Source organism: Coregonus lavaretus (assembly GCF_964263955.1).
Source record: "Coregonus lavaretus genome assembly, chromosome: 3".
Classification (NCBI taxonomy): Eukaryota; Metazoa; Chordata; class Actinopteri; order Salmoniformes; family Salmonidae; genus Coregonus; species Coregonus lavaretus.
In genome coordinates this window covers 27,012,804-27,039,900 of record NC_139990.1, presented here as the reverse complement: position 1 = coordinate 27,039,900, position 27,097 = coordinate 27,012,804, and the positions used below count along the sequence as shown (strand labels likewise).

The window sequence follows — 27,097 nt, the reverse complement described above, 5'->3', positions numbered from 1 at the left end:
AACCAGTGTGTGCCCAGTGGGTAGTTAAACCAGACTGACTGCTGCATTCACTGTGGAGTGCAGCATTCAGCTTGGTTTAACCAGGTTAGTATTTACCGGATATGTACCAGTAGTCATTTTGCTCAACACTAGAGTGGTTCCTCTACTGTAAATTTGTCTATGTTGAGTTATTCTGATGAGTAAACCCACCAGGGTAGAGGTCAACTCCATTTCAACCAGGGTTTCCATTCATCTGCTGAATTAGCTGAACTGAAATAGACTCGACCCCAAACCTCACCTCTGTTCAAACCTCACCTCTGTTCAAACCTCACCTCTGTTCAAACCTCACCTCTGTTCAAACCTCACCTCTGTTCAAACCTCACCTCACCTCTGTTCAAACCTCACCTCTGTTCAAACCTCACCTCTGTTCAAACCTCACCTCTGTTCAAACCTCACCTGTCCTCTCACCTCCTCTCTCCTTCTTATCCTCTCTCCTCTCTTCCTCAGATGAGCATGTTCAGCACGCGGGCACTCACACTCCTGTCCTCTGTGTTTGGGGCGTGCGGCCTGCTCCTGGTTGGCGTGGCTGTGTCCACAGACTACTGGCTGCTGATGGAAGAGGGTGTCATTCTGCAGCAGAACCAGAGCATGGAGGTCAGGATGGCCCTGCACTCCGGCATGTGGAGGGTCTGCTTTGTGGCAGGTATACTGGAATAGACACATTTAGTTTATATGTACAGAAGCATGCATAAACGTATTGTACACATATTTCCACATAATGCTTTGTGGCAGGTTTTGTGTGAGGAAAGCAATACGCAATAAGCAAACACATCTACACGTACCTTACTGTAATGCTTTGTGGCAGGTACTGGAATAAACATAGGCTATATTTCAAATTTCATTCTGTCACACACACACACAAACATATGCACATGTTTTATTGTTACCCCATTGTCTTACGTCAGATCGCGCCACTCAAACGGGGTGCTCGTCCCTCAACGGCTGTCACTAGTTTCCACAGCCACACAGTCAAAATTGTCTATATAGTAAAAATTAATTAAAACAAAAATGAGCTTTTTGGTCTTAATTTAAGGTTAGGTTTAGGCATAATGTTAGAAGTGTGGTTAAGGTTAGGGTTAAGGTTAGGGATAGGTTTAAAATCTGATTTTAAATGGAGTGTAGCACCTATTTCTCAATGCCAGAAACACATACACTGAGTGTACAAAACATTAGGAGCTCTTTCCATGACATAGACTGACCAGGTGAGTCCAGGTGAAAGCTATGATCCCTTAGCTTGAAGTCACTTGTTAAATCCATTTCAATCAGTGTAGATGAAGGGGAGTAGACAGGTTAAAGAAGGATTTTTAAGCGTTGAGACAATTAAGACATGGGTTGTGTATGTGTGCCATTCAGCGGGTGAATGGGCAAGACAAAAGATTTAAGTGCCTTTGGACGAGGTATGGTAGTAGGTGCCAGGCGCACCGGTTTGATTCAAGAACTGCAGCGCTGCTGGGTTTTTCATGCTCAACAGTTTCCTGTGTGTATCAAGAATGGTCCACCACCCAAAGGACATCCAGCCAACTTGACACAACTGTGAGAAGCATTTGAGTCAACATGGGCCAGCATCCCTGTGGAATGCTTTCGACACCTTGTAGAGTCCATGCCCAGATGAAATGAGGCTGTTCTGAGTGCAAAAGGGGGTGCAACTCAATATTGGGAAGGTGTTCCTAATGTTTTGTACACTCAGTGTAACAAACCCTGAGTTTTTCCTGGTCAGGTCTCCATGTCAGGAAGAACTCCTGGCCCAACACTATGCCATGCCTACGTGCCAAATAAGGCATTAAGAATATGGAGAGGCCCACAATTATGCTGTTCTCTGATTGGTTCCTGGGCAGTTGTTTAAATCAAGGTCTACATTCAGTGTTGTTTTTCTCACATTATCATGAAGACTGCTAGAAGAGCGTTTCAAATGTCAAAACAACAAATTCTGTTTATCTTTAGGTGCCTTACTATCCTCAATACAATGTGAGAGACTGATGAAACACTCAGGTATTAGGATATATATACTTATATTGTGTATTTAAAGAGTAATACACTGAGTATACAAAACATTAAGAACTCATTCTCTTTGGAATGCTTTCAACACATTGTAGAGTCAATGCCCCAACCAATTGAGGCTGTTCTGAGGGCAAAAGGGGATGTAACTCAATATTAGGAATGTGTTCCTAATGTTTTGTATACTCAGTGTATAATTAAGTGATAATGCCTGAGAAGCCAGTGTTTGGAGGATATATTGGCATGGGTGTTGTTAGGCCTGAGACGAAGAATAGTAACTTAGAGCACCCAAAGAAAACTCAAATTACAAACTCTTAAATCAATTGTTATAGTATTGTAATGTTGTTCTAAAAGTTGGGTTTGAGGTTTTCTCCAAATCAGATCAGTGAATGAAAAACGTTGTAAAAAGTGGGCTAAATATGTGAGAATGAGGTGGGCGAATTGGGCGTGCATTATCACCCGAACATTATCACGGGCTTCAGTGAGCATGGAAGTGAACCGGGTAAGTGAAAGAGATACTGTACCTCTATGCTAACGTTAGCTAGCTATAGAGCTACTGCATTTAGCTCACGTCTTCCATCTAAATAACACTGATAAAACTAACCAAAAGTTAACATGTCTGCCAGCTGTTGGTAGCTAACTACTGGTGCTATCATACTATACATAGTACAAGCCTATGGGAAAGAGTAGTTTTGGCAGCGATGGAGGTCACTTTTACTATATAGAGCTCTATGGCTGTGGCCGAAACTATGTGCGTGGACGGCTTGTCGGATGGATCCACGCGGGTTGATGCGACACCTCCAGCAGAATTTTATACTGACATCTGTATGGGCTAAGGCAGTGGTCTGCAAGGTTTTCCTAGTCAATCGCCAAACATTTCTGTAAAAAGCCCAACGATAGCCTTGCGTTCCTATTTTTGTATTTGTTTCGCGTCGTTTGCGCTGGAGGCACGTGATTCAGCTGCCCTGCATTTTGAACCATTTCATTGCTTCTGAAGGTACAACTCCACCTACCTGGCAGGCACTGAGACAAAATGAAGTGCACCAATAGGCCTACCACTGGCCAATCAGATAGCTCTGATCACCGTGTCTGCAGTATATACTGTGCGTCATTGGTCTGCAGCTTTCACGAGCCCACAGCGAAGTTGATAGCCAACTCTACTGTGTGAGATTTCAAATCTTTAAAAAACATGACTAGAGAGAAAGTGTCAACGAATACAGCAAAGAGCTACTGTTTTTATGAGTGAGTTCATTACATTTACATTTAAGTTCATGTTTAAGATTGCATTCAGCACTGTCAGCTTTAATATTGCAGATAGATTGTGGCTTCCATCAATGTAATTGTTTGCATCATTTCCAGTCCCCCATATATTTCTTTGTAAATACATAAAGTATATATTTTTGGTAATATATTTTCCTTGATTATTTTTCCCTAACCCTACCGTCCCTCCCCTAATTGGAGTAAACTAATTGACAACTACTCTTAGGCTTCTACTTCCAGCTTATACATACTATATACATTTTACGGACACAGTATAGTTTACAATAGTTATATTTTGTTTGTTTTTAGTCCCATCCTTCAGCTCCACTCAACCCCTCCCATCTATCTCTGAACACCATCCAGTTCTGATTTCTATTTGCCATATATTTTTCAACTGTGCTGTGATGTTTCACAAAAGTTCTGAACCTTTCTAGTCTCATATATTCTACATATTGTAAAATAAAGATAAAGATTTTGGCTAAGAGTATTGTTATATTATTAATTGATTGACTATGACTTTTTAAATCCCCTAGCAGTGCTATTTGCAGAGTAGGCTCCAGGTAAATGTTGCATTTCTTCAGCCATTCCTGAACCTGCGACCAAAAACAAGCTACATCTGGACAGTTGTATCCCCCATATATATATATAGCATTCTATTGGTTGCAAGAATTTTGTATAATAATTTAAATTGAAAAACTCTACGTTTTGAATCCAGTGTTTATGTGTACATCGAAAATCTCTTCCGAACTATTTTGCAATCTATATGGCACAGCTGTCAATTTTTTGGTCCTTAAATGAAACTGGTATACTTTTTTATTTATCACAATTTTCTTTAGCCAATTTTGGTCTTTAATGCAGGGCCGACAGACAAGTTCCTTACTTTCTCAACCCTTCTACTTGCCTCTTCCATTTTTTGCGGTAATGCTGCAATTGGTTGTAATTTTGAGTAGAGCAGACATTTCCATATACAGTTGAAGTCGGAAGTTTACATACACCTTAGCCAAATACATTTAAACTCAGTTTTTCACAATTCCTGACATTTAATCCTAATAAAAATTCCCTGTCTTAGGTCAGTTAGGATCGCCACTTTATTTTAAGAATGTGAAATGTCAGAATAATAGTCGAGAGAATTATTTATTTCAGCTTTTATTTATTTCATCACATTCCTAGTGGGTCAGAAGTTTACATACACTCAATTAGTATTTGGTAGCATTGCCTTTAAATTGTTTAACTTGGGTCAAACGTTTCGCGTAGCCTTCCACAAGCTTCCCACAATAAGTTGGGTGAATTTTGGCCCATTCCTCCTGACAGAGCTGGTGATACTGAGTCAGGTTTGTAGGCCTCCTTGCTCGCACACACTTTTTTCAGTTCTGTCCACAAATGTTCTATGGGATTGAGGTCAGGGCTTTGTGATGGCCACTCCAATACCTTGACTTTGTTGTCCTAAAGCCATTTTGCCACAACTTTGGAAGTATGCTTGGGGTCATTGTCCATTTGGAAGACCCATTTGTGACCAAGCTTTAACTTCCTGACTGATGTCTTGAGATGTTGCTTCAATATATCCACATAATTTTACTTCCCCTGATGCCATCTATTTTGTGAAGTGCACCAGTCCCTCCTGCAGCAAAGCACCCCCACAGCATGATGCTGCCACCCCCGTGCTTCACAGTTGAGATGGTGTTCTTTGGCTTGCAAGTGACCCCCTTTTTCCTCCAAACATAACGATGGTCATTATGGCCAAACAGTTCTCTTTTTGTTTCATCAGACCAGAGGACATTTCTCCAAAAAGTACGATCTTTGTCCCCATGTGCAGTTGCAAACCGTAGTCTGGCTTTTTTATGGCGGTTTTTGAGCAGTGGCTTCTTCCTTGCTGAGCGGCCTTTCAGGTTATGTCGATATAGGACTTGTTTTACTGTGGATATAGATACTTTTGTACCTGTTTCCTCCAGCATCTTCACAAGGTCCTTTGCTGTTGTTCTGGGATTGATTTGCACTTTTCGCACCAAAGTACGTTAATCTCTAGGAGACAGAGCGCGTCTCCTTCCTGAGCGGTATGACGGCTGCGTGGTCCCATGGTGTTTATACTTGCGTACTATTGTTTGTACAGATGAACGTGGTACCTTCAGGCGTTTGGAAATTGCTCCCAAGGATGAACCAGACTTGTGGAGGTCTACAAATTTTATTTCTGAGGTCTTGGCTGATTTCGTTTGATTTTCTCATGATGTCAAGCAAAGAGGCACTGAGTTTGAAGGTAGGCCTTGAAATACATCCACAGGTACACCTCCAATTGACTCAAATGATGTCAATTAGCCTATCAGAAGCTTCTAACGCCATGACATCATTTTCTGGAATTCTCCAAGCTGTTTAAAGGCACAGTCAATTTAGTGTATGTAAACTTCTGATCCACTGGAATTGTGATACAGTGAATTATAAGTGAAATAATCTGTCTGTAAACAATTGTTGGAAATATTACTTGTGTCATGCACAAAGTAGATATCCTAACCGACTTGCCAAAACTATAGTTTGTTAACAAGACATTTGTGGAGTGGTTGAAAAACAAGTTTTAATGACTCCAACCTAAGTGTATGTAAACTTCCGACTTCAACTGTATGTTTGTTAGATGCATGTGTGACATAACTCCACCAGTCCTATTTATGATATCATTTACAAAGATTATATCTATTAATTTTTATATTTTTTATATCTATTTTATAATTCAATTAGTATAATCAATTAGTATAATTGAGTTTAACCATAATATTTGTTGTAATATTTGTTCTGTCGTTTTTTGGTGGATTAAACTGAAATTGCAACCAACTTTCTATGGCTTGTTTTAAAAATAGCAATATTTTGGAGATTATTTCATTTTCTAATAACCGAAAGTGAGAGGTTGTAATCTGAATAAAGGGAAAAAGGCCATTCTTGAACATGGGGTGAGACATTCTTACTAATCTGCTAGAGAACCAGTTCGGATTTAAGTATGATTTTTGAATGACTGAAGCCTTTAGTGAGAGGTCTAATATTTAATAATTTCTGCCCTCCGAATTCATATTCATTATATACATAGGCCCGTATAATTTTGTCTGGCTTGCCGTTCCAAATAAAAGTGAATATTCTTTGCTCATATAATGTAAAAAACAAGTCGCTAGGTGTAGGCAAGGCCATAAGCAAATAGGTAAACTGGGATATGACTAAAGAGTTAATCAGGGTGATTTTTCCACAAATAGACAGGTATTTTCCTTTCCACAGTAGCAAGATCTTATCTATTTTTTCTAACTTTCTATTAAAAAGTATTGTAAGGAGATACAGTGGGGGAAAAAAGTATTTAGTCAGCCACCAATTGTGCAAGTTCTCCCACTTAAAAAGATGAGAGAGGCCTGTAATTTTCATCATAGGTACACGTCAACTATGACAGACAAAATGAGAAAAAAAAATCCAGAAAATCACATTGTTGGATTTTTTATTACATTTACATTTTACATTTTAGTCATTTAGCAGACGCTCTTATCCAGAGCGACTTACAGGAGCAATTAGGGTTAAGTGCCTTGCTCAAGGGCACATCGACAGATTTTTCACCTAGTCGGCTCGGGGATTAGAACCAGCGACCTTTCGGTTACTGGCACAACGCTCTTAACCACTAAGTATTTGGTCAATAACAAAAGTTTCTCAATACTTTGTTATATACCCTTTGTTGGCAATGACACAGGTCAAACGTTTTCTGTAAGTCTTCACAAGGTTTTCACACACTGTTGCTGGATTTTTGGCCCATTCCTCCATGCAGATCTCCTCTAGAGCAGTGATGTTTTGGGGCTGTCGCTGGGCAACACGGACTTTCAACTCCCTCCAAAGATTTTCTATGGGGTTGAGATCTGGAGACTGGCTAGGCCACTCCAGGACCTTGAAATGCTTCTTACGAAGAAACTCTTTCATTGCCCGGGCGGTGTGTTTGGGATCATTGTCATGCTGATAGACCCAGCCATGTTTAATCTTCAATGCCCTTGCTGATGGAAGGAGGTTTTCACTCAAAATCTCACGATACATGGCCCCATTCATTCTTTCCTTTACACGGATCAGTCGTCCTGGTCCCTTTGCAGAAAAACAGCCCCAAAGCATGATGTTTCCACCCCCATGCTTCACAGTAGGTATGGTGTTCTTTGGATGCAACTCAGCATTCTTTGTCCTCCAAACACGACGAGTTGAGTTTTTACCAAAATGTTCTATTTTGGTTTCATCTGACCATATGACATTCTCCCAATCCTCTTCTGGATCATCCAAATGCACTCTAGCAAACTTCAGACGGGCCTGGACATGTACTGGTTTAAGCAAGGGGACACGTCTGGCACTGCAGGATTTGAGTCCCTGGCGGCGTAGTGTGTTACTGATGGTAGGCTTTGTTACTTTGGTCCCAGCTCTCTGCAGGTCATTCACTAGGTCCCCCCGTGTGGTTCTGGGATTTTTGCTCACCGTTCTTGAGTTCATTTTGACCCCACGGGGTGAGATCTTGCGTGGAGCCCCAGATCGACGGAGATTATCAGTTGTCTTGTATGTCTTCCATTTCCTAATAATTGCTCCCACAGTTGATTTCTTCAAACCAAGCTGCTTACCTATTGCAGATTCAGTCTTCCCAGCCTGGTGCAGGTCTACAGTTTTGTTTCTGGTGTCCTTTGACAGCTCTTAGGTCTTGGCCATAGTGGAGTTTGGAGTGTGACTGTTTGAGGTTGTGGACAGGTGTCTTTTATACTGATAACAAGTTCAAACAGGTGCCATTAATACAGGTAACAAGTGGAGGACAGAGGAGCCTCTTAAATAAGAAGTTACAGGTCTTTGAGAGCCAGAAATCTTGCTTGTTTGTAGGTGACCAAATAATTATTTTCCACCATAATTTGCAAATAAATTCATTAAAAATCCTACAATGTGATTTTCTGGATTTTTTTTTCTCAATTTGTCTGTCATAGTTGACGTGTACCTATGATGAAAATTACTTTTTTTCCCCACTGTAATTTCTTTATTTCGGGATATGAATACTGAGTATGTCCACTTCACCGTCAGACCATTTTATTGGTAAACTACACGATAATGTAAAAGTTGTATTTTATTGTGATCCAATATGTAATATAGTACACTTATCATAATTTGGTTGTTTATTTATTTGTATTTATTTATTTCATTTCACCTTTATTTAACCAGGTAAGCAAGTTGAGAACAAGTTCTCCTTTACAACTGCGACCTGGTCAAGATAAAGCAAAGCAGTGCGATAAAAACAACACAGAGTTACATATGGAGTAAACAAAACATAAAGTCAAAAATACAACAGAAAATATAAATACAGTGTGTGCGAATGAAGTAAATTATGGAGGTAAGGCAATAAATAGGCCATAGTGCAAAATAGTTACAATTTTGTATTAACACTGGAATGATAGTTGTGCAAAATATGATGTGCAAATAGAGATACTGGGGTGCAAATTAGCAAAATAAATAACAATATGGGGATGAGGTAGTTGGATGGGCTAATTACAGATGGGCTGTGTACAGGTGCAGTGATCGGTAAGCTGCTCTGACAACTGACGCCTAAAGTTAGTGAGGGAGATAAGAGTCTCCAGTTTCAGAGATTTTTGCAGTTCGTTCCTGTCATTGGCAGCAGAGAACTGGAAGGAATGGCAGCCAAAGGAGGTGTTGGCTTTGGGGATGACCAGTGAGATATACCTGCTGGAGCGCAGACTACGGGTGGGTGTTGCTATGGTGACCAGTGAGCTAAGATAAGACGGGGATTTGCCTAGCAGCAGTGATTTATAGATGACCTGGAGCCAGTGGGTTTGGCGACGAATATGTAGTGAGGGCCAGCCAACAAGAGCGTACAGGTCACAATGGTCGGTAGTATATGGGGCTTTGGTGACAAAACGGATGGCACTGTGATAGACTACATCCAATTTGCTGAGTAGAGTGTTGGAGGCTATTTTGTAAATGACATTGCCGAAGTCAAGGATCGGTAGGATAGTCCGTTTTACGAGGGCATGTTTGGCAGCATGAGTGAAGGAGGCTTTGTTGCGAAATAGGAAGCCGATTCTAGATCTAACTTTTGATTGGAGATGCTTAATGTGATTCTGGAAGGAGAGTTTACAGTCTAACCAGACACCTAGGTATTTGTAGTTGTCCACATACTCTAGGTCAGACCCGCCGAGAGTAGTGATTCTAGTCGGGTGGGCGGGTGCAAGCAGCGTTCGGTTGAAGAGCATGCATTTAGTTTTACTAGTGTTTAAGAGCAGTTGGAGGCTACGGAAGGAGTGTTGTATGGCGTTGAAGCTCGTTTGGAGGTTTGTTAACACAGTGTCCAATGAAGGGCCAGATGTATACAAAATGGTGTCGTCCGCATAGAGGTGGATCTGAGCATCACCAGCAGCAAGAGCAACATCATTGATATACACAGAGAATAGAGTCGGCCTGAGAATTGAACCCTGTGGCACCCCCATAGAGACTGCCAGAGGTCCAGACAACAGGCCCTCTGATTTGATACATTGAACTCTATCTGAGAAGTAGTTGGTGAACCAGGCGAGGCAGTCATTCGAGAAACCAAGGCTATTTAGTCTGCCAATAAGAATGTGGTGGTTGACAGAGTCGAAAGCCTTGGCCAGGTTGATGAAGACGGCTGCGCAGTACTGTCTTTTATCGATCGCGGTTATAATATCGTTTAGGACCTTGAGCGTGGCTGAGGTGCACCCATGACCAGCTCGGAAACCGGATTGCATAGCGGAGAAGGTACGGTGGGATTCGAAATGGTCGGTGATCTGTTTGTTAACTTGGCTTTCAAAAACGTTTGAAAGGCAGGGCAGGATGGATATAGGTCTGTAACAGTTTGGATCTAGAGTGTCACCCCCTTTAAAGAGGGGGATGACCGCGGCAGCTTTCCAATCTCTGGGGATCTCAGACGTTACGAAAGAGAGGTTGAACAGGCTAGTAATAGGGGTTGCGACAATTTTGGCGGCTAATTTTAGAAAGAAAGGGTCCAGATTGTCTAGCCCAGCTGATTTGTAGGGGTCCAGATTTTTCAGCTCTTTCAGAACATCAGCTGTCTGAATTTGTGTAAAGGAGAAGCAGCGGAGGGTGCAGAGCTGGTGGCTGGGGTAGTGGTAGCCAGGTGGAAAGCATGGCCAGCCGTAGCAAAATGCTTGTTGAAATTCTTGATTATTGTAGATTTATCGGTGGTGACAGTGTTTCCTAGCCTCAGTGCAGTGGGCAGTTGGGAGGAGGTGCTCTTATTCTCCATGGACTTTACAGTGTCCCAAAACTTTTTGGAGTTAGTGCTACAGGATGCAAATTTCTCTTTGAAAAAGCTAGCCTTTGCTTTCCTAACTGATTGTGTATATTGGTTCCTGACTTCCCTGAAAAGTTGCATATCGCGAGGGGCTCTTCGATGCTAATGCAGTACACCACAGGATGTTTTTGTGCTGCTCAAGGGCAGTCAAGTCTGAGGAGAACCAGGAGCTATATCTGTTCTTAGTTCTGAATTTTTTGAATGGGGCATGCTAATTTAAGATTGAGAGGAAAGCACTTTTAAAGAACAACCAGGCATCCTCTACTGACGGAATGAGGTCAATATCCATCCAGGATACCCGGGCCAGGTCAATTAGAAAGGCCTGCTCGCTAAAGTGTTTTAGGGAGCGTTTGACAGTAATGAGGGGGGGTCGTTTGACCGCGGACCCATTACGGACGCAGGCAATAAGGCAGTGATCGCTGAGATCATGGTTGAAGACAGCGGAGGTGTATTTAGAGGGTAAATTTGTCAGGATGATATCTATGAGTGTGCCCATGTTTACAGATTTTGGGTTGTACCTGGTAGGTCCGTTGATAATTTGTGTGAGATTGAGGGCATCTAGTTTAGATTGTAGGTTGGCGGGGTGTTAAGCATATCCCAGTTTAGGTCACCAAGCAGTACGAACTCTGAGGATAGATGGGGGGCAATCAGTTCACATATGGTGTCCAGGGAACAGCTCGGGCTGAGGGGGGTCTGTAGCAAGCGGCAACAGTGAGAGACATATTTCTGGAAAGGTGGATTTTTTGAAGTAGAAGCTCAAACTGTTTGGGCACAGACCTGGATAGTATGATAGAGCTCTGCAGGCTATCTCTACAGTAGATTGCAACCCATTTACATTTACATTTACATTTACGTCATTTAGCAGACGCTCTTATCCAGAGCGACTTACAAATTGGTGTATTCACCCTATAGCCAGTGGGATAACCACTTTGCAATTATTATTATTTTTTTTTTTTTGGGGGGGGGTGGGTAGAAGGATTACTTTATCCTATCCCAGGTATTCCTTAAAGAGGTGGGGTTTCAAATGTCTCCGGAAGGTGGTGAGTGACTCCGCTGTCCTGGCGTCGTGAGGGAGCTTGTTCCACCATTGGGGTGCCAGAGCAGCGAACAGTTTTGACTGGGCTGAGCGGGAACTATGCTTCCGCAGAGGAAGGGGAGCCAGGAGGCCAGAGGTGGATGAACGCAATGCCCTCGTTTGGGTGTAGGGACTGATCAGAGCCTGAAGGTACGGAGGTGCCGTTCCCCTCACAGCTCCATAGGCAAGCACCATGGTCTTGTAACAGATGCGAGCTTCAACTGGAAGCCAGTGGAGTGTGCGGAGGAGCGGGGTGACGTGAGAGAACTTGGGAAGGTTGAACACCAGACGGGCTGCGGCATTCTGGATGAGTTGTAGGGGTTTAATGGCACAGGCAGGGAGCCCAGCCAACAGCGAGTTGCAGTAATCCAGACGGGAGATGACAAGTGCCTGGATTAGGACCTGTGCCGCTTCCTGTGTAAGGCAGGGTCGTACTCTCCGAATGTTGTAGAGCATGAACCTACAGGATCGGGTCACCGCCTTGATGTTAGCGGAGAACGACAGGGTGTTGTCCAGGGTCACGCCAAGACCCTTCGCACTCTGGGAGGAGGACACAACGGAGTTGTCAACCGTGATGGCGAGATCATGGAACGGGCAGTCCTTCCCCGGGAGGAAGAGCAGCTCCGTCTTGCCAAGGTTCAGCTTGAGGTGGTGATCCGTCATCCATACTGATATGTCTGCCAGACATGCAGAGATGCGATTCGCCACCTGGTTATCAGAAGGGGGAAAGGAGAAGATTAGTTGACGGAAAATGTTGTAGTTGGGGATGGACATTTCTGCATTTTTGGTGGCCTTCCTAAGCCAGGATTCAGACACTGCTAGAACATCAGGGTTGGCGGAGTGTGCTAATGCAGTGAATAACTCAAACTTAGGGAGGAGGCTTCGGATGTTAACGTGCAAGAAACCAAGGCTTTTACGGTTACAGAAGTCAACAAATGATAACGCCTGGGTAGTAGGAGTGATACTGGGAGCTACAGGGCCTGGGTTAACCTCTACATCACCACAGGAACAGAGGAGGAGTAGAATAAGGATACGGCTAAAGGCTTTAAGAACTGGTCTTCTAGTGCGTTGGGTACAGAGAAAAAAAGGGGCAGATTTCCGGGCGTTGTAGAATAGATTCAGGGCATTATGTACAGACAAGGATATGGAAGGTTATGAGTACAGTGGAGGTAAACGTAAGCGTTGGGTAACGATGAAAGAGATAGCATCACTGGAGGCACCGATTGAGTCGGTCTCCGCGTGTATGGGGGGTGGGACAAAGGAGCTGTCTAAGGCAGGTTGAGCTGGGCTGGGGGCTCTACAGTGAAATAGTATAATAAGAAATAACCGAAACAGCAATAAGCAAGGCATATTGACATGGGAGAGATGCATAAAGCAATCACAGGTGTTATTCGAGAGAGCTAAGACAACAGCTGGTAATGGCGACAAAGTTTGGGCTTAGGCTAAACATAAACAGGATGCGGTACCGTATAAAGGAACAGTCCAGCAGGCATCAGCTGTATAGCTGAGTTATCATAAGGTCCGGTGAACAGCAATAGGATAGTTCGGAGGTAGTTCGGGGGCTGCTACAGCACTGGCGAGCAAGAGGCCCGGCTTGCGTGTGCTAGCGGGCCGGGGCTAGCAGATGGATCTTCGTGGTCGACGTCGTAACGGGAAGCGTGTTGAAACCACATCAGACGATTTCATCGACAAACCAATCGTGTTGGATCGGCGGGGCTCCGTGTCAACACTAGGAGGTCCCGTCCGGTTGACAGAGAGGTAGATAGCCGGGAGATGGGCCTGGCTCGAGGCTAGCTCAAGGCTAACTGGTGCTTGCTAAGGTAATCCAGAGAGGTTAGAAAAAGTATTTAGATAGTCTATGAGGCTGTGGAGGGATACAAATTGTGGATTTAAAAGAAAACATGAATTATCAGCGTACAATGACACCTTTGTTTCTAAGCCCTGGATTTCTAGCCCCTTGATATTATTGTTGGATCTGATTTGAATAGCTAACACTTCGATGGCCATAATAGATAGATTTGCGAATAGTGGACAACCTTGTTTTACTCCTCTTGACAGTTTATAACTTTATGAGAAGTAGCCATTATTTACTATTTTACACCTAGGGTTACTATACATAACTTTAACCAATTGTATAAGAGATTCTCCCAAATTGAAATATTCCAAGCATTTATATATCAATTCCAGTCGTACTTTATCAACAGCTATGAATACCAGACCTTGTTTCCCAGATTTTTCATAGTGTATTATTGTTTCCAGTACTTGTCTTATATTATCTCCAATGTATCGTCCATGTAAAAAATACTATCTGATTAGGATGAATAATATCCGACAATACCTTTTTAATTGTAAGCGCTATGCACTTTGCTTGAATTTTTGCATCACAACACTGAAGTGTAAGGGGCCTCCAATTTTTTAAAGGGACTGGATCTTTATATTTACCACTTGTGTCCTGTTTCAATAATAATGAAATCAGACCTTCTTGTTGACTATCTGATAATCTACCATTTTTATAGGAGTGGTTAAAACATGCAAATAACGGTCCTCTGAGTACATCAAAAAAGGTTTGGTGCACCTCAACTGGTATGCCATCCAGCCCCCGAGTTTTCCCGAACTTAAAGGCTTTAATTGCATCAAGAAGTTCCTCTTCTGTAATTTGGCCTTCACATTAGTATTTCTGTACAGCTGTTAATTTTTTTCATTATTAATAGGAAAATAATCCTTACAACAGTGCTTAATTTGTAAATCGGGAGGTGCCGGAACAAAAAGTGAGCGCGAGAGGGGGGTGAGGGAGTTCAGAGGTACCCCAAAAAATCCCCTTTATAATAAAGCATGGCATGCATATGATTCCATTAGCGTAATGCCATAGAGCAGTAGAGTAGAGGCACTTACAGAAGTTGCACACATGGGGTCCGGGAAAAATGTGGCTTTTTATAAATGCATTTCATGCAATTCTACGTCATTTGGCAGAATCTTTGGCAGAATATTTTTTTATACCGCACAAATGATCGAAATGGCAGGCTACTTTGACACTGACAAACGGAGAATTTGAGATCAATTAAAATGACCTCATCATGAATCCATCAATAGCCTAGGCCTAGGTGTGTGGAGACTCATATTGTAGACTGCAATATGAGGAGGAAATGATAGTCCTAAAAATGCTTTCCAGTTTCACTGACCTACCCAATGATGCGCAGCTCACTCGCCAAAAGCTTATCTCTCTCTTGTTTTACTTTTTTAAACAATATTTGAAAGTTGATCAAATATTTTGGTAGCCTAAAGCATAGTCTTCTCTTTTCAGCAGTAGCCATTTGCTTTCCAACCTGTGTTTTCCCTCGATTGCATTTTAAATATTGCGAAAGTCCTGTTTTGTCTGCATGCTGTTTGTTAACTGACAGATTTGCCGCGCGTTCCGGACTGTAGCCTATTCAATTACATTTACATTTCAGTCATTTAGCAGACGCTCTTATCCAGAGCGACTAACATACATTATTATAATAATTTTTTTATACTGGCCCCACATAGGAATTGAACCCACAACCCTGGCGTTGCAAACGCCATCCTCTACCAACTGAGCTACATCCCTGCCGGCCATTCCCTCCCCTACCCTGGACGACGCTGTGCCAATTGTGCGCCTCCCCATGGGTCTCCCGGTCACGGCCAGCTACGACAGAGCCTGGATTCGAACCAGGATCTCTAGTGGCACAGCTAGCTATCCTTGTTATTGGGCTACAATCCACAGCTACGCAGTTTTTAAAAGAAGCTATTTATCCTCTGTGACTAAATGATAGGCCTTCTCATGGTGTAGTAGGCTATTCTGAAGGATTTCATTACTTTCTGAACAGACAGCAGTAATTCTATAACTTTGGCAAATGTATTTCAATTTATTAGGGGTGCTGCAGTTCCTTGATTCTATGATTCTATAAGGAAATAAATGATGTGCAACGCTGGAGAGATGAGAGTTGCAGGCTCATGTCTATCAGAGCAGAGAGGGAGAGATCATAGAATGTGAATCTCATTCTAGTTATGTAAGAGATACAGGCGCGCCTCTCACACAACCACCGCCACCGGTTGGTCTCACACATAGGCCTACAGCAGGTTACAATGTTGCGCAAACCATATTTGGCCCAACCCGAATCAACTCGTTGAAAATTAGGCCTGTGCGGAAAATCTACTTTTTAACATTACGTTTTTTTGTGGGGGCAGGAGAATTAATGAAGAGTCAACTCGAATGAACTTTAATCGCTTTAACTATAATTTTTACATTACAAAAAGTGACAATTATTTTTCATGCCACGAGAGTTACCGGATCTGGCCAAATAGGTTCCCAAACAAAACAGTCCAAAACCGAGAGCACTGATTTAACACTTTTATAAACTATAAAACGCCCTCACCATATCCACTCGCGCTACAAAGTGTATCGATTGACCTGGGTTGTTATTGTTAGCATCTTGTGTCTATTTAATATCGAGGAATATTTCACGTTCTCTGGTCAGACGAGTAACAACATGAATCGGTGCTTGAGTCAGAAATAATGAAGTGCGAATCGAGTTTTGCCATCAGCTCAAAGACAGTGTCCCCTTTTTGGTCAATCAGCAGCACTCAGCTGAGCTCTCTCTCTCTCTCTCTCTCTCTCTCTCTCTCTCTCTCTCTCTCTCTCTCTCTCTCTCTCTCTCTCTCTCTCTCTCTCTCTACTGAGACTAACCAACAGATGCAGGCACCATCAGTCCAGTAAAGAAAACAATTATCTATTACCAGTGTGATCATATACAATGCCTTCGGAAAGTATCCAGACCCCTTGACTTTTTTCACATTTTGATAGGTTCCAGCCTTATTCTAAAATTCCTCATCAATACCCCATAATGACAAAGCAAAAACAGATTTTTAGAAATATTTGCTAATTTATCATTTAAAATGATCAACTGAAACAGCATGCACCTGAGCTCAATTTCGAGTCTCATAGAAAAATGTCTGAATACTTATGTAAATAAGGTATTTCCGGTTTTAATTTTTTAATACATGTGCAAATATGTTACTAATTTATGCCACCTGGGCCCACTGGTGTAAGTGCTAAACTGCTTACTGACTGTACACTGTAACGTTACTGTATGATTGTAGCGGGTTTACTAACACGTTAGTTCTATTAGCTATGTTGACTATGACGTTACTTTAGCCAATATGTTAAAAACAATGTAGGCTGTGTGGCGGTTATGATATGGTTTGGCTGGGAAAAGTTTTTTTTCGCCTGGTCACATACAGCTGATGTGTTGTGCATTGAAGTCCACAAGCGAAGGGAAAAGGTGACAGGAGGAGAGCGCATAGATGCAAGAAGGAATACAAGTGGCTTCTATGAAAGTGAACTGTGTTTACGCGTGATCAGGAGCGATTCTGTTGAAAAATGTTTCTTAAATGCAAGCAAATGGAACGTAACGGGGGATAAACATACCTCAATTTGTCCAGTAGAAACTATTGTTTGCAACTGTTAGACTAATGATTACACCCTAGATCAGCTAGATGCAGGCAAGAGTATGCAAGGCAGTATTGAATGTGTCACTGTCTGTCACCTAAAAAATGTATCTCGACCTGTGTGCATCTACGTTGTAAACTTTCATTCATAGGCTAGGTTGTAGCAACCTCATGATGGGGATAGGGAAAATGTGATTATCATGTAGTAGCCTAAACCTATCACTGTTACATTGAACTGGGTGAATGGAATATGAATGACAGTCATCCAATATGCTGTAATAGAAATAAGGCCATGCTCATAACAAATAATTATTGTCCTCCCACACTTTAAATGGCACCGAACGCCACTGCATATATTATCTATGTAGTGACATAATGCTAATGGCCGTTGTACTGTTACAAGTACCCTCAATGGCAATGGGCGTGGTGTGTAGTGGGCACAGCGTGTAGTGGTCACGGCGTGTAGTTACTGCAGTCCGAAGATAGATATTATTGGACAGATCAGTGCAGGCGGAATCAACGTGCTGTCTGACGTAGACAATAATTGTTACCCATGACTCAGAGGCTTCAGTCTGCTAAGGTTGAAGGGAACGCTTAAGGAAGAATGCACACACACACACACACACACACACGCTCCTCTAGCCAGGGTTATATTGGTGGCCCTCCAGGGGAATGGCGTTGTTTGTGCTGGTGCCTGGTACATAAGGTGAAAGGTGAAAGATGCTGCTGTCGTGTGAAATGTGGCTTTCCTTGCTGACTGTTCACCTCTGTGCCACTCTGATTAAGTGTCCAACTCTCTATCCAAATTCCAGGTTAATGACTTCCTCTCTATTCCACCCCAAGTGTCTCTTCTGCTCATCTCTCGCTGTCTCTCTCCCAGGACCTGAAAAGGGGAGATGTGTAGCATCAGAATACTTCACCACTGAAGCTGAGATAGATATCGTGACCGAAAACACTGCAAATATACTAAGTAAGTGATGATATCTGACAACAGCGAGAAACATGCAGGAAAATAACCCCTGCATGTCATTGTGTCATTGCTTTATGCACCTAATGGCTCTACCCAGGAAACATGAGGCAAAATAGTTCCCAAACCTCTTTTATTTAAAACCTGTGTTGAACACTGCTGAAGTTCCCTTTTCTTTATTTAACAACTATTTGAATTATTCAAGATATGAAAACTTGGAAAACCTTATAAACCGTAGAACAGTGTGGCCCAAAAGTGGACTGTATAGACCACAATGGGATCTGACACACTAGGACAAAGGACATTACCTTTACTACATTATATTGTTTTGTACAGCAGGCTGCAGGCATAACAACCTGTAGGGAATGATAAACTGATGCAGGAAATGTGCTCTTGGGAATGAATGTTACTTAATCATTATTTTATATGATTTCCTTTCTTCATGATTGACAAGTAAAACAATTGAGTTAGAATGGTGTATAACGTAACATAAAGCATTTATTGATGTGCAAAATTGCTCCCAACCCCAATTCAACCTCTGTAACTACTTCATAAATACTTTATAGTCATGTAAGAAAGGAAGTGAAGCAGATTTTTTTCTGTATAATTCAAGACTTTCATTTATTTAAATTTTTTATTTAACCTTTCTTTATGTTACAAGGCAGGTTAATTAAAAGCAAATTATTATTTACAATGACGGTCTGGCAAGAGGCTAAAGGCCTCCTGTGGGGCACGGGGAGGGGATTAAAAGTGTAGGACAAGACAGACAACATACACTGAAGACACTTGGCAACAGCACAGCTACATCAGCAGACAGACAGTGGAAACAAAGCACACCATACTACATGATGAGAGACCTATGAAAACAACACAACATGGCACAAACATTGTTAAGCCAGACAACAGCACGAGGCTAAAAATAGGCAGAGACAAAGCACATCACAACAATCGGGACATCACAACACGACATGATAGGAGATCTATGGCAACAGCGCAAAACATTGTAGGAACAGGTAACAGCACGAGGGACAAAGTAGGCAGAAAGTTATAACAGACAAATGGGTAGCAAAGTATACCAGGATAACCCAGTTAGAAGAAAAAGACAAAGTGGCAGACTACAATACAAGTAACATAGCCCTACTGAATAGACAAATAGACAAGGTAACAAACAATTGCAGCGCAAACAGACATAAAAAAGACACGTAGCCTTAGTTATTGTTTTGCATAACAGCTACAATATCACAGTTACAAATCATTCATACACTTACTGTATATAACAGTTTAGACCATTCATCTTTTGTTCCTCCGTGTGTTACATACAGTGCATGCATTTATTTATTAACGTAATTGTTTATAAATAGAGGACACGTGTAACGAAAGCTTTTTCCACTGAACGCTTCTTAATTTTTATTATCCCAGTGGGACACTGAAACTTTTGATTAAAACGATGTAAGAAATGTTGAATATTTTTACTATGTTTCATATTTTGTATATTTCATACATTTTTTAGTGTTGAACTTAACTCTCCCTCCTTATCTCAATATGTTTTTCCATCTTCTGTCTTTCTCTTGACCTGTTTCCTTCACCAGAGATGGTACGGACGGCCACACCGTTCCCCATGGTTTCGCTGCTTTTCGTCTTCACCGCCTTCGTCATCAGTAACATCGGACACATCCGGCCCCAGCGCACCATCCTGGCCTTCATCTCTGGAATCTTCTTCATCCTCTCAGGTAAGGAGCCACATAAAAGTTTCCCATTGGCTGTTGTTTTAATGATGTTCAGTATTAAAGATACTTATTGGTTGATGAAAGCTGCCAATGGTATGTAAAGTAGGTTCTGTGCGATCTGGGTCTGGAAACCTCCTGATTGGTTTTTGATTTAGTGGCTTGGCTAACAGTTTATCCTGATTATCAGTTGTCTATAAGACGACATTCTATTTGGGAGTATTGCATATCTTGCTCACAGATGCTAGCCTAGCATGAGATGCTGCTGACAGAGCAGTTATGTGCCCATCTTGACCTTATTACATGTCACTGACCTGCAGCAGTGAACGATTGCACTATTTCAGGTGAAAATTGAATATGTAATGCTTTTCTAGTAGTTAACTCGATGAAAGGTATTTTCTGTTTATTATTTTCTACTGAGCCATTTACTTTATGTTCGTATTCTTATATTTTCTTATTTCTTATTGTTGTTGCATTGTCGAGAAGAAACCTGCAAGTAAGCCTTTCGTTGTACGGTGTATACCTTTTGTGTATCCTGTACATACGAATAATACAACTTGAAACTTGCTGGGCTGTGAGTTGAGAAAAAAAAGAAAGAAAGAAATCTTTAAATATTGTAAAACCACGACAGCATCAGATAATAGGTGTCAAAAACGACTTGAGAAATCGACCGGACTTGAGAAAATAATTAGTTTGTTGTTATTATTTACTCTGTTATTCTGAAGCCATTTTAACAAACTGACAGCTCTATAGTTGCTCTGCATGACATTATTCTCAATGTCTTTGTCCTATAAAAAATGTGGTTGCCATGGAATTTAATTTCGTTATCATTTCACAACACAAAAGACATAACAATTCCTCGCAAACAAAATGTTTTCACACCCTGATTCAGGATCAGCTCTCCATACACCTTCTCCTAACCCAAACCATTCTGATAAAACAGAATGGACGACGCTTCAAACTGGCTCCGGTGCAGCCTGCCTTTCTTCAGAGAGGGACAGTGTTTTCTAGCACGCCCACGCAGAACGGCTGACTGCTGCTGAGACGGAGGCAGGCGAGGCGAGGAGCTAACAGCAGCTAGCCACACAGCTCCCCCTGCTGACCCAGTAAGGGGATGTCAGGTCACTGGTTCCCAGGAGCTTCGGTCGCTGCTGCTGCTGCAGTTATTGCTGCCTGCTCGAGCCTGCTGCCTGAATCTCCTGCTGCTGTTGTTGTTGTGGTGCTGGTCAGGGCTGATTATGCAGTGGGGCTGCTGTGCTGGTTAATGGTGGAGGAGGATTTTAGGGTCAGAGACAGCAGCAGTCGAGGCTGGCTGGGGAAAAGCACTGACACATCCTTTAATTAGGTTTTCTTTCTCTTCCACCACTGCTCTTGTATGTTGTCCTTCTTTATCGCAGATTCACAGGCAGTGGTTGGAATTTGGTTTCCATTTAGAAAGTATAATGAGGCTCATTTATTCCAAATAATGAATAGTGAAAATGTGGTTCAAGAGGAAGTTTTGAGGACCTTATTCAGTTATTTTATTGTTGTTTTTTAATGTGTCAGGGGAAATGTGCTCAAATGTTTGGCCATACGAGCTCTTTTCCGTGTGAAGGCAGAAACATATAGCAACAATGGTGGCTTTTGGAAGGCGAACTGAGAAAACGATTGAGATACTATGATTATTTGCAGTGGTGACACTAATTTAGCTAGTCTAGTGTAATACAGCTGTGGTAGTAGTAGTAGTAGCAATGGTTGGGCATTTGCAGTGTATCATAATCACGTTTTTACTGTGTATAATTTATGATTCTTGTTTTCATAAAATAATGTTCTAATAAAAGAACTACAACAATGGGTTGTCCCCAAGGCTGCTGTCTGTCTCCTATGCCCTTTGAGTAGACTACTGAGTTTGGCACTAGAAATATGATGGTGTTTTTGATCCCATTCCAGCGGTGTGACTATAGGCCACATACTGTCCCACTTTTCGGCTGTCTCACCCTTTATGTCAAGGGGGATCTATTTGGATGCCAAGGCAACAAGCAGTCAGAGATGTACTCATATATATATATATTTTTTTACTATGTCTCTCCACCTCTCTCCCTCTATCTTGCTCACTGTGTATCCTCCTGTCTCCAAATCTCTCTCTCGCTCTCCCTACCACCCACCCTCTCCTTCATGTTCACACTCTGACCCATTCCCCCACCCACTCTCGCCCCTGGCGTTTGTCCCTTCCCTTCCTCTCTCTTTCCTCTACCCTTCTCTCCCTCTCTCATTCTAATTTATGATACCCTTCCTCTCTCGCTCACTGTTTCATATAATCTTCTCAACACTGTGCACTCCCTCTCTCCCCCTCTCCATTCTCTCTCTCCTTTTCCTCTCTCACCCTCCACTGGCTCACCTCTTCTCCCCTCCTCCTTTCTCTCCCCTCCTCTCTCCCTCTCTCCATTCCATCTCTCTCTCTCTCATCTACTCCTTCCCATGTCTTTCTCTGCCTCTCCATTGCCTCTCTCTCCCCCTTTCCCTCCCTCTCTTTTTCACTCCATCCCCTCCTCTCCCCCTTCTCAGGGCTCAGCCTGGTGGTGGGCCTGGTCCTCTACATCAGCAGCATCAACGACGAGGTGATGAACCGGCCGCGTGAGCCAGAGCACTTCTTCCACTACCACTACGGCTGGTCCTTCGCCTTCGCTGCCAGCTCCTTCCTCCTCAAAGAGGTCAGCACACCCGTCCGCCTGCTAGTGTAGTGCCCGACCGCTAACTGCTAACCTCTGCTAACTGATAACCAACATCTAGCCTAGTGCTTCACTGTTAGGACCCCCCCCAGCTCACATCAATATTCATAAATGTTAATAGCGCACTCTTTAGGGCGACAGCTCTGTCACAGCGGCAGCTTAAAATGCTGCTGTTGTCACATGAATATATAGTTCGCTAGAGGGCTTTTCTTTTTCTCCAGACCCTCTGCAGCGGCAGGACGAAGAGGAGGGGGAATAGCGCTTAGCACAAGCGTTGACATGCTCAAGTTTCAAGGATGTTGTACTAAGATGTCGGTGATGAATAGTGGATGAGGTGTAAATGTTTGTGCGGATGTTTGGCGCAACATGAATGCAGTTTTGATAATGAGTTATTACACGGAGGAGCGGTTTGGTTGAGTCTGAGCACTGTAAACAACAGCTGGTGCATAAAATCTAATACTAAGGAAGTCTCGAGGTTTTGCTCGCCGGAGGTAGAGTATCTCATGATAAACTGTAGACCACAATATTTACCAAGAGAGTTTTCATCTATATTTTTCGTAGCTGTCTATCTACCTCCACAAACCGATGCTGGCACTAAGATTGCACTCAATGAGCTGTATAAGGCCATAAATAAACAGGAAAACGCTCATCCAGAGGCAGCGCTCCTAGTGGCCGGGGACTTTCATTCATGGAAACTTAAATCCGTTTTACCTCATTTCTACCAGCATGTTAAATGTGCAACCAGAGGGAAAAAAACTGTAGACCACCTTTACTCCACACACAGAGACGTATACAAAGCTCTCCCTCGCCCTCCATTTGGCAAATCTGACCATAACTCTATCCTCCTGATTCCTGCTTATAAGCAAAAACTAAAGCAGGAAGCACCAGTGACTCGGTTAATAAGAAAGTGGTCAGATGACGCAGATGCTAAGCTACAGGACTGTTTTGCTAGCACAGACTGGAATATGTTCCGGGATTCTTCTGATAGCATTGAGGAGTACACCACATCAGTCACTGGCTTCATCAATAAGTGCATCGATGACGTCGTCCCCACAGTGACCGTACGTACATACCCCAACCAGAAGCCATGGATTACAGGCAATATCCGCACTGAGCTAAAGGGTAGAGCTGCCGCTTTCAAGGAGCGGGACTCTAACACGGACGCTTATAAGAAATTCTGCTATGCCCTCCGACGAACCATCAAACAGGCAAAGAGTCAATACAGGACTAAGATTGAATCGTACTACACCGGCTCTGATGCTCGTCGGATGTGGCAGGGCTTGAAAACTATTACAGACTATAAAGGGAAGCACAGCCCTGAGCTGCCCAGTGACACAAGCCTACCAGACGAGCTAAATCACTTCTATGCTCGCTTCGAGGCAAGCAACACTGAAGCATGCATGAGAGCATCAGCTGTTCCGGATGATTATGTGATAATGCTCTCCGTAGCCGATGTGAGTAAGACTTTTAAGCAGGTCAACATTCACAAGGCCGCAGGGCTTGATGGATTACCAGGATGTGTACTCCGAGCATGCGCTGACCAACTGGCAAGTGTCTTCACTGACATTTTCAACATGTCCCTGACTGAGTCTGTAATACCAACATGTTTCAAGCAGACAACCATAGTCCATGTGCCCAAGGACACTAAGGTAACCTGCCTAAATGACTACCGACCCGTAGCACTCACGTCTGTAGCCATGAAGTGCTTTGAAAGGCTGGTCATGGCTCACATCAACACCATTATCCCAAAAACCCTAGACCCACTCCAATTTGTATACCGCCCCAACAGATCCACAGATGATGCAATCTCTATTGCACTCCACACTGCCCTTTCCCACCTGAACAAGAGGAACACCTACGTGAGAATGCTATTCATTGACTACAGCTCAGCATTCAACACCATAGTGCCCTCAAAGCTCATCACTAAGCTAAGGACCCTGGGACTAAACACCTCCCTCTGCAACTGGATCCTGGACTTCCTGACGGGCTGCCCCCAGGTGGTAAGGGTAGGTAACAACACATCTGCCACACTGATCCTCAACATGGGGGCCCCTCAGGGGTGCGTGCTCAGTCCCCTCCTGTACTCCCTGTTTACCCATGACTGCATGGCCAGGCACGACTCCAACACCATCATTAAGTTTACCAACGACACAACAGTGGTAGGCCTGATCACCGACAACGATGAGACAGCCAATAGGGAGGAGGTCAGCGACCTGGCCGTGTGGTGCCAGGATAACAACCTCTCCCTCAACATGATCAAGACAAAGGAGATGATTGTGGACTACAGGAAAAAAAGAGGACTGAGCACGCCCCCATTCTCATCGACGGGGCTGTAGTGGAACAGGTTGAGAGCTTCAAGTTCCTTGATGTCCACATCACCAACAAACTATCATGGTCCAAACACACCAAGACAGTCGTGAAGAGGGCACGACAAAGCCTATTCCCCCTCAGCAGACTGAAAAGATTTGGCATGGGTCCTCAGATCCTCAAAAAGTTCTACAGCTGCACCATCGAGAGCATCCTGACTGGTTGCATCACCGCCTGGTATGGCAACTGCTCGGCCTCCGACCGCAAGGCACTACAGAGGGTAGTGCGTACGGCCCAGTACATAACTGGGGCCAAGCTTCCTGCCATCCAGGACCTCTATACCAGGCGGTGTCAGAGGAAGGCCCAAAAATTGTCAAGGACTCCAGCCACCCTAGTCATAGACTGTTCTCTCTGCTACCGCACGGCAAGCGGTACCAGAGCGCCAAGTCTAGGTCCAAAAGGCCTCTCAACAGCTTCTACCCCCAAGCCATAAGACTCCTGAACAGCTAATCATGGCTATTGGACTATTTGCACTGCCCCCCCCACCCCACCCCATCCCCCTCTTTTACGCTGCTGCTACTCTGTTTATTATTTATGCATAGTCACTTTAACTCTACCCACATGTACATATTACCTCAATCACCTCGACTAGCCGGTGCCCCCGCACATTGACTCTGTACTGGTACCCCCCTGTATATAGCCTCCCCAACTGTTATTTTATTTTACTGCTGCTCTTTAGTTATTTGCTTAATTTTTTTTTACTTAACGCTTTTTTTTATTTAACTTTTTCTTTAAAAAACTGCATTGTTGGTTAAGGGCTTGTAAGTAAGCATTTCACTGTAATGTCTACACCTGTTGTATTCGGCGCATGTGGCAAATAACATTTGATTGGATTTGATTTGTTATGTCTTCAGTGCATTGCAGGGTATCTTGCTAAGACGCTAAGAGGTTTGTGCATCATATAAACGTATTCCACAGTTGAAAATAACGTATGCATGTAATATTATTAAAATGTTAAATATTTTATATTGATTCAATTATTTTTTATAGATCTTTCAGGATGCTATATTACATCCTGTTGTATTGAGGGGTATTGTGCTTTATTAAAGGCCAGTGCAGTCAAAAATGAGATTTTCCTGTGTATTATATATATTTCCACACTATGAGGTTGGAATAATACTGTGAAATTGTGAAAATTATTACAATGCCCTTTTAGTGTAAGAGCTGTTTGAAAAGACCGCCTGAAATTTCAGCCTGTTTGGGTGGGATGGAGTTTTGGCCTGCCTGGTGACATCACCAGGCGATAAATTAGTTAATATACCAATAAGAAAGAGCATTGTTTTCAGCTTTCCCCTCCCCACTCAGACCACTCCCAGACAGTCTTAGCAAAATTCTTGCTTGAGAAATGGCTCTTTGCTAAGAAGCAATTTTTCTTTCTTTTTGACAATTTTAATTTAAAACAATCACGGTAAGGTACTTAATTGTTACCCAGAAATGATTTGATATTGAGATAAAAACGGATGCATTGGACTTTTAAATGTTCCAGTATTTATTGTATTTCATGGCCCAGTACTGTATGTCATTTATTTATAATATTATTTATTTTTAGTTAGGCTTCTTTTTGCTGTGGCTCATAGTGTGCCTGATGTATGTATGATGGCCCAATGTGTCACTTATGACTTCATTATGATGGTGTTTCAGTGTTTCATGTCATGTATTAATATGAGTCATGGTATCTCATAGTGTGCTTGCTCTGCTCTCTCCCAGGGGGCCGGGGTGATGTCAGTGTACCTCTTCATGAAGCGCTACGCCGAGGAGGAGATGTACCGGCCCCACCCATCCCTCTACCGCCCCCGCCTGTCTGAGTGCAGCGACTACAGCGGCCAGTACCTTCACCCCGAGTCGTGGCCTCCTCCGAAGCGGGGCCGCAGCGCGTCTGAAGTATCCAGCGACATCTCCATCCAGCTGAACCAGACGCCCCCGCCCCCGCCGCCCAAGGGCAGCTCCCTGCAGCAGCAGGCCCCGTCCTCTGGCCCTTCCTCGGGCGCCAGCTACCAGCAGTCCTCCTCCTCCTCCTCCTACCCCCACCACACCATGTCCTCCCACCCCCTCCACTCCAGCCACCACACCATGTCCTCCCACCCCAGTGGGCCCCCTCCCCAGTGCATGCCCATGGCCATGCCACCCTCTGCCCAGCCCCCTCCCCGCTACCACCAACACATGCGCATGAGCGCCTCACCATGCTAG

The 27,097-nt window shown here is 43.2% G+C and overlaps 1 protein-coding gene across 2 annotated transcripts; it reads left to right on the top strand.

Annotated features, from left to right (window-relative positions):
- Positions 1 to 486: 486 nt before the first annotated feature.
- On the top strand, positions 487 to 27,097 carry LOC311111343 (voltage-dependent calcium channel gamma-7 subunit-like; the record flags this gene model as incomplete). 2 transcript variants are annotated; one of them, XM_084154063.1, is made up of 6 exons in its annotated part: positions 487 to 682; positions 18,025 to 18,114; positions 19,701 to 19,841; positions 22,380 to 22,525; positions 26,618 to 26,851; positions 27,047 to 27,097. In XM_084154063.1, 6 exons carry the CDS (start codon positions 487 to 489, stop codon positions 27,095 to 27,097), a joined length of 858 nt encoding a protein of 285 aa, XP_084010189.1. The 2 variants fall into 2 exon arrangements, with proteins under 2 accessions (XP_084010189.1, XP_084010188.1); XM_084154062.1 differs by having other exon boundaries at positions 26,618 to 27,097.